General features: G+C 48.8%; 1 protein-coding gene across 1 annotated transcript; it reads right to left on the bottom strand.

Moving 5' to 3' along the window:
• Nucleotides 1-5,759: 5,759 nt before the first annotated feature.
• Nucleotides 5,760-6,421, bottom strand: LOC130600139 (uncharacterized). Its single transcript, XM_057411222.1, is given in 2 exon segments — nucleotides 5,760-6,166; nucleotides 6,169-6,421. Coding segments are annotated over 2 exon segments (651 nt in total). The 3' UTR covers nucleotides 5,760-5,768.
• Between the last annotated feature and the right edge of the window lie 1,270 nt (nucleotides 6,422-7,691).

Below are 7,691 nucleotides of genomic sequence, written 5' to 3'. Positions count from 1 at the left end.
AGGAGTGGTATTCAGCCACTCCTCCTTGGCACAACAGTATTGGTTAGCCCCACACAGCTTCCTCCACATTCTCCTCCCATGTCCGGTTTCCGGTTACCTGTGGGGTCCACCCCCTGCCTTGCTTGCACAGTCCTCCAGGGCTCTATGGTCCTGCTCCTAGAGTCATTCTGCAACAATTCCCCCCTTTTTCTTTGTGCAAGCAAGGCATTGTGGGTTATTCTGTTCACCTGTTTTATCACACAACTATAAGCAAGTCTAATAGCTACAATGATTAACCTAACAATGATACATAAGTGCAATACTTTAAACAGCAGTGTTTGACTCAACCTGTAATGCCCCATGAAGACAACCATCTAGTTATTCTTAGGATATTGCTCATTTACTATTGCTGGGTAAGCTGAGCCAGGGTTCTCAGCTGTGCATGCATCAAATTAGCATAATCAGAGAGACTCATACAACACATTCCATCAAACTCTTCACATCCATGTCCCTGTTCCAACAACAAAAGGTTCTGCAGTGTTGCATGTCTTACAGAGTCAACATTAAAACAAATCAGGAATTGCCTTTGATGTAGAATTGTCTGCTTAGCAACTCAGCAACCCAGTCTGCTTAGTTGAGCCAAAGCCCCGGCTGAAGCACTTACAGTGATTTGGCATATTATGATTGGATACATGTTTTGAAGACCCTTAGTGACTAACATATAATTGGTTAAACACAGGTGTGAGAACTCAACCTTGAAAGCTTGCCAACAGTCCACAGTTCTCATTAACTTGGTGAATTCCAGCCTCTTATCTTGCTTGCTTAAGCTTCTTCAGGCCTCTCATGGCCCTGCTGTATCTTTCAGGACTATTCAAAGTTTATGTTCTCTCCTGTGAGAACACTGTCTCCACATCTTCCCCCTTTATGTTTTATATATGGTTTGGGTGACCCTACTTGAGCAGGGGATCTGGGCTAGATTATATCCCCAACATATGCCAACTAGAGGCTGCCTGGGCCTGCCCCTTTTTTCTGCTGTATGGCTCTCTAATAACAGGCTGTACAGCTCTCTGAACCTTCACATCAAGGTCTGGCATGGCATGTGTCCCCACTGCTCCATGCCTGCTGGGTTGCAGCCAACAGCAGAGCTAAAGGTTCTTCTTGGTGGCAAACACAGAAGCCAACCCAGTCTTGCCCTTGATTGTGGTAGCAGGCATTTGGTCAGCCTCAGTCCTTGCACCTTGTTGTCAATGCACAGTTTCACCTGCTTCATCCAGTAACAAGTCACTACTACAGCAAGGCACACACAAATTTACATTAGCAGAGTAACTATTACAGGGTGCAGCAGCATGTTGAAGATGCTGATGGCAGTGAAGGACTAGCCAAAGAAATTTCTTACCAGTGGAATTCTCCCACCCTCTTAATTTGTTCCATCACCTGCTTTATAACACTACCATTGTATTAAAATCTTTCTAGCTTTTGCCTTAGCATTTTCTAGCAGCTGCTGCAAATTTCCATACTCTAACATCTCTTTTACAAGTGACAAATCTATACAATACAAGGTGCAGTTTCTTATTAGCAACTAGCTAGTAAATACAGGTGGTTTTATACACAAAATCACAGCCTCTAATAATAGCTATTTTACAAGCACACATATTCAGGATAGCTATTTTACAAGCACACATATTCAGTTGTCCCCAAGTGATGTTTTGCAGTTATTCGTTCTTTCTCTTTCTCTATCTCATTCTGCTTGGGGTATTCACGGTCAGCTCCTGTAGCTGAGGCATCAGGTTTTTCCATTCGTCTGTCCAGCCAATGGCAAGGCTTGACAAACTTTGCAGGCAGTCGCCATGGACCTGTAGGCAGGAGGACACAAATATACCCCCTCCTCCCGGTTATCAATTCTTCAGTTCTTGAGAAGTAGACAGGTTAGACAGGTTAAATGCAGCATCTTTACTCTCTGCCCCCCCCCCCCTTTTTTTTTTTTTTATAATCCCTGTGAAAGCTGTCCTGCTGGGCAGCAGCTATAGTGGCCTGCCTGCTTCAGCAGCAACCATAAATACCCGCCGGCAACCGCACCTTTACGTTAACCCTTTCATGCCTGAAATGTTAAACAGCTACCCGTTGAAAGCTTTTACATGAACCCAACAACAAGAAAAATACACAGAACACCGTTTGCCCTCAGCACACATATTCAAACACACGCCACACAACTGCAATATTTGAAGCACAAAATCCAGACAATCATTACTCCCACTACAGTTCCACGTACAGAACGTGGCACAAGGACCCTGTGGAGACTAACAGCAAACCAGCTCCGAGAAGCATCATTGCAGTGCGAGGCGGCAGGCTCAACCTTAGCAGGCATCCCCACAGAGGCTCTGCCTCCCCCACATCGTATGAGGCTTGGGCTTTTATACTGACCAAAATACATTCTCATTCCCACACAGGTGGCCAGCCTGTGCTGGAAGAAGTGGCCAGAAGTATCTACAAAGGTCTCCAAGGGTTGATAGAAACCTGGACATACTTATATTTACCAACTTCTAGTACATGAGTATCACAGAGAAACTGTATGGGCTCCCCCTGTCAATTGCAAGAAAAAATCATAACATATACAGCTTGAGTATAAGAGGATTTTAACGCATACATGGTCACTGTTTGTCAGGCCTCCTTAACTATTTTGAGATCAAGAGCTTCCCACTCTTTAGCCTCCTGCTGTGTAGCAAACACAGGATATGCAAAGATGCCCATTGCAGAAAATTCCCCAGTAATGATCGCATCCCTGGTTACCCATTGTTACAACTGAGCGTCTCCAGGGCCAGTAAGTCTGAGCAGACCGACCCGGGAGACAAAGAGTCAGGGTCTGGAAGCAGAGGATATAAATCTGTCTCGGATTCAGAGGATTCGGGGGCTGATCCTGGGCCGAACTCAGGGTCTCCCTTGCTTGCAGCTGTGTCTTTCTTATCAGATGTATCTCGTTCGATATGTAGCCATCTGCAGACCTGGCTCCTCCGTAACTGAGTTAAAAATTTTTTCACTCTAGGGCATAGTGGGTTGGAGAGGCTCGCAGTTCCTTTAAATCTCCCGCTCGCGCATGATCCCTATTTTCTACTGCGTGCTTCACAGTGGCGCCGCAATCGATCCGGCGCCGAGGCACCGCCCTCTTTCTTTCGGATTCCTCGATATTTATCATGCGTATACCTTCTAATATGCTTTCTCTGTCCTTTTCAAAGTCCCTACTTTCGGAACTGGGGTGGTGGGGGAGCAGGGGCTTACACTTCTTCCGCGGCACCTTCTGATGAAGGAGGGGGAGAAAAGGAAGGGGGGTGGGGTGGGAAATCCTGTGCTCCCGCAAGTTGGGGGGAACGAGTTGTAATCTTCCCCCCGGTTTCAACCGACTGGGGACGTCTGTTCCTAGTTTCTCTGTTGCTACCGCGGCAGTTTTCTTTTCTGCCTTGTATCTTTTTATACAGTTTATTACTTCCCTCCGTGGTTTATCGAGTTTCTTTGCCGTTTTATCATCATTAAGCATTGAGTCAAATAGTTCATCACCAAACTTTCGCCACTCACTCTCCTCAAAAACTGTATTAGGATCTACAAAAAATCCCTTAGCTTTCCCTTCAGCCACTAGACCTGCTAGCTGCTTTAGAGTCTCAGGCTCAATTCCCCGCTTTTATAAAAAGCACCGTAATAAGTTCAGGGCTCAATTCCCCGCTTTTATAAAAAGCACTGTAATAAGTTCAGGGCTCAATTCCCCGCTTTTATAAAAAGCACTGTAATAAGTCCAGGGCTACCTCTCGGTCCATTTTCACGGCCGGCCTTTTCCGGATCGTCTTCTTCTGGATTGTCCTGTAACCTCGGTCTCCGGATCGGCCTCCCGATGCAGCAGTGTCTGGTTCACCCCAGCGGTGGACTCCTTTCGGTTAGTCCAAGCACCTGGGTCCGTCACGCCACCGCAGCAGCATTGCCCGCGCTCCCTGGCCGCTGCCGCCGGCACCGCTCACTCGCCGTTCCGGGTCCCCGTTAACCGGGGCCCTGTATCCCGGGTCCCCGCTAGTCGGGGCCCTGTATCCGGGTCCCCATTAACCAGTGCCCTGTAATCCGGGTCCCCGTTAACCGGGGCCCTGTATTCCGGGTCCCCGCTAGTCGGGGCCCTGTGTCCGGGTCCCCAGTGACCAGGGCCCTGTAGTCCGCGTCCCTCCCTGTTCGGGCGCCATTTGTAAGCGGCGAGGAGAAGCAGACAGGCCAACCCAATATGGGGGATAAGCAAACTTCTACTTTATTTGTGACGCAGTTCACACATATATAGGAGTGGTATTCAGCCACTCCTCCTTGGCACAACAGTATTGGTTAGCCCCCCACAGCTTCCTCCACATTCTCCTCCCATGTCCGGTTTCCGGTTACCTGTGGGGGCCACCCCCTGCCTTGCTCGCACAGTCCTCCAGGGCTCTATGGTCCTGCTCCTAGAGTCATTCTGCAACAATAGGACAAGAGGTAATGGGTTCAATCTTAATCACAGGAAGTTCAGGTTAGATCTAAGGAGGAAGTTCTTTACTGTGAGGCTGGTGAGGCTCTGGAACAGGCTGCCCACAGCACTGATAAATGTTCCATCCCTGTGTTGTGGTTTAAACCCTGTCGGCAAGTCAGCCATGCAGTCCAGTCCCCCTCCCCCCCCCCCCCCTTTTTCCCCCCCTCTCCCAGAGGGTTGGGGAGGAGAATCGAAAGAAAGTAACTCCCAGGAACTGAGATATGAACAGTCCAGTAACTAAGGTATAACACAAACCATGACTGCTACCACCAAGAATAATAATGATAAGGGAAATAACAAGGGAAGAGAATACAACCGCTCACCACCCACCGACCGATAATAACCAGCCCGACCCAGCTGTGATCTAGCCCTTCCGGGTAACTCTCAGTTTACATCCTGGGCATGTGGGCATGACGTGCTGTGGTATGGAATACTTCTTTGGTCAGTTTGGGTCAGGTGTCCTGTCTCTGCTTCCTCCTGGCTTCCCCTCCTCCCTGGCAGATCATGAGACTCAGGAAGTCCTTGGTCAGAGTAAACATTTGAGCAGTAACTAAAACAATCGGTGTTATCAGCACTGTTCCCAGGCTGAAAGTCAAAACCACAGCACTGCACCAGCTACTAAGAAGGAGAAAAAATGACTGCTACTGCTGAACCCAGGACAGTATCCACCCCTTCTTCCATACCATTCACGTCATGCTCAGATCCCACATTTTCAATATACCATCACTCTTATCTCATATATATACATCCATACGGAGAGAGAGAGATATCATTCCTTAGTGTATGTACCAATCCCTACAAAGCTGCTGAGTCCATTCGGTCCATGATGTCGGGCTCCATCTCTTGTAACAGTCTTTCAGAACAGGAGAGGCTGTGTGCAGTGTTCACACTCGTGAATCACCTGGGCAATAGTGTCCATTGCTAATTCCACCCCTCTATCATGAGTCCATCTGTATGTTGCAGCTCTGCTCTGATGGCCTGAAGTGTCATGGGCCCACCAGGCTTCAAATAATTCACCCTTCACTGCAGCAGTTTCTGCAACTTGTTGTTGGGGACTCCATACAGCTGCCTTCCATCTCCAATGCTTCCAAAGCTCTGGAGGGGCCCAGTGGACTAGATACTCGCCCATACTGCTGTCCCACACACTCTGCCACTCATGACTGTCCAGCATTGGGGAAAATCTCTTGGTCCTCCTATATCGTTGTCTTACCCTAGACAGGAACCAAAGCCAACTGTGCTTAACTTTCTAGATCAGACAAAATGGTTATGGGTAAAACACTCTCTGTATGTGTGCCAACATGCTGATCCCCATCACAATCAGCAGGCAGGTCCCAAGGATACCCAAAGGCCATTCAAAACCTTCAGAACTCTGAAATGATGCTGCTGTACTTGTCACTGGGGCTGGTGTAGCTGCTGTGCTTGCCGGCTCTCTCACCACCAGCTTCTCTTTTTCTGAGTCCAGATCTTTCTCCTCTGCCTTTCTGGAAAGTGATGCGTGGTCTCCTGCATCCTCCACTTGTCCCGGGTGCCCGATGCTGGACCCACCTGAGGCTCCCAAAAGTGGTATCTTGCTCTCTGCATCCTCTTGGGGCTCGGGCTTGCAGGGCTTGGTGGGCGGCTGCCGAGGGATGTTCTTGGCTGCTGTAGGGCTGGGCTCGGCTCCTCCGCCGCCTCCTCCCGCTGCTTGGCAGCCACCTCCTTCCCCTCCTCGACCGCCCTGACCTCCTTCACTGGCAGCCGCCCCCTCCAGGCTTCCTGGTCCCAGGGGCCACTCTCCCAGGCCGCTTCGGCTGCCGGCGGCTCCCGGGGCTGCTCCCCCTTGGCTCTCCGCATTCTCACGAAGATGGAGGCGAGGACAAGGGCCAGGACGGTGAAGAGCCGCAGGATGGCCAGGTACAAGTCTTCAGCCACATCCATCCAGGCCTGCTGCTAGAGCCTGCCTGTATTACAAGTCATTACCATAAAGTAGAGTGAAACAAGGACCTTAGCCCAAGTCCCCCATCTGATAAACACTAACACAGCATATACCAGCTGTAAGTAAGGTACAACATGCTGAAACTCCGAGATCAAGAGCAACAACTTTGAGAGCCAATAAATCAGCATTGTGAAGAGTGACTATTAATCTGAATTAATGAAAGCCTATCACAAATATGATTAGACACACTCCGGTTAGATCTGTTGTTATCTCAACCCTTTGTGCGCCACGTTGGGTACCAAACAGAACTGTCATGGTTTAAACCCTGTTGGCAAGTCAGCCACACAGTCCACTCCCACCCTCCCACCCCCTTTCTTCCCCCCACTCCTGGAGGGTTGGGGAGGAGAATTGAAAGAATGTAACTTCCACGGGTTGAGATAAGAGCAGGCCAGTAACTAAGGTATAACACAAACCACAACTGCTACCACCATTAAAAATAATGATAAGGGAAATAACAAGGGAAGACAATACAACTGCTCACCACCCGCTGACCGATAATACCCAGCCCGACCCAGCCGTGATCTAGCCCTTCCGGATAACTCTCAGTTTACATTCTGGGCATGACGTGCTGTGGTATGGAATACTTCTTTGGCTAGTTTGGGTCAGGTGTCCTGTCTCTGCTTCCTCCCATCTTTCCCTCCTCCCTGGCAGAGCATGAGACTCAGAAAGTCCTTGGTCAGAGTAAACATTTGAGCAGTAACTAAAACAATCGGTGTTATCAGCACTGTTCCCAGGCTGAAAGTCAAAACCACAGCACTGCATCAGCTATTAAGAAGGAGAAAAAAAGACTGCTACTGCTGAACCCAGGACACCTTGGCAGTGTTCAGGGCCGGGTTGGACAGAGCCTTGGGCCTCATGGTCTAGTGTGAGGCATCCCTGCTCATGGCAAGGGGTTTGGAACTAGATGATCTTAAGTTCCATTCCAACCCTAACTATTCTATTATTCTATGATTCTATAAAGGCACATATGGAACTAAATCTCTCCACTGACATAAAAGATAATTAAAAGTACTTTTACATATATATTAGCAATAAAAGAGGGCCAAGGAGAACCTCCATCCTTTACTGGATAGCGGGGGAAACCCAGTGGCTGAGGATGAGGAAAAGTTTTGCATACTTAGTGCTGCCTTTTCCTCAGTTTTTAATAGTCAAACCAGCCATTTGCAGGGTACTCAGTTTCCTGAGCTGCATGACAGAGATGGGGAGCTGATT

Source organism: Pezoporus wallicus, unplaced genomic scaffold (genome assembly GCF_028554395.1).
Source record: "Pezoporus wallicus isolate ANWC-B61680 ecotype Strahan unplaced genomic scaffold, APGP_CSIRO_Pwel_v1 contig_13561, whole genome shotgun sequence".
In the NCBI taxonomy this organism is placed as follows: domain Eukaryota; kingdom Metazoa; phylum Chordata; class Aves; order Psittaciformes; family Psittacidae; genus Pezoporus; species Pezoporus wallicus.
The sequence above is the reverse complement of the archived record's forward strand: the minus strand, read 5'-3'. Positions and strand labels throughout refer to the sequence as shown.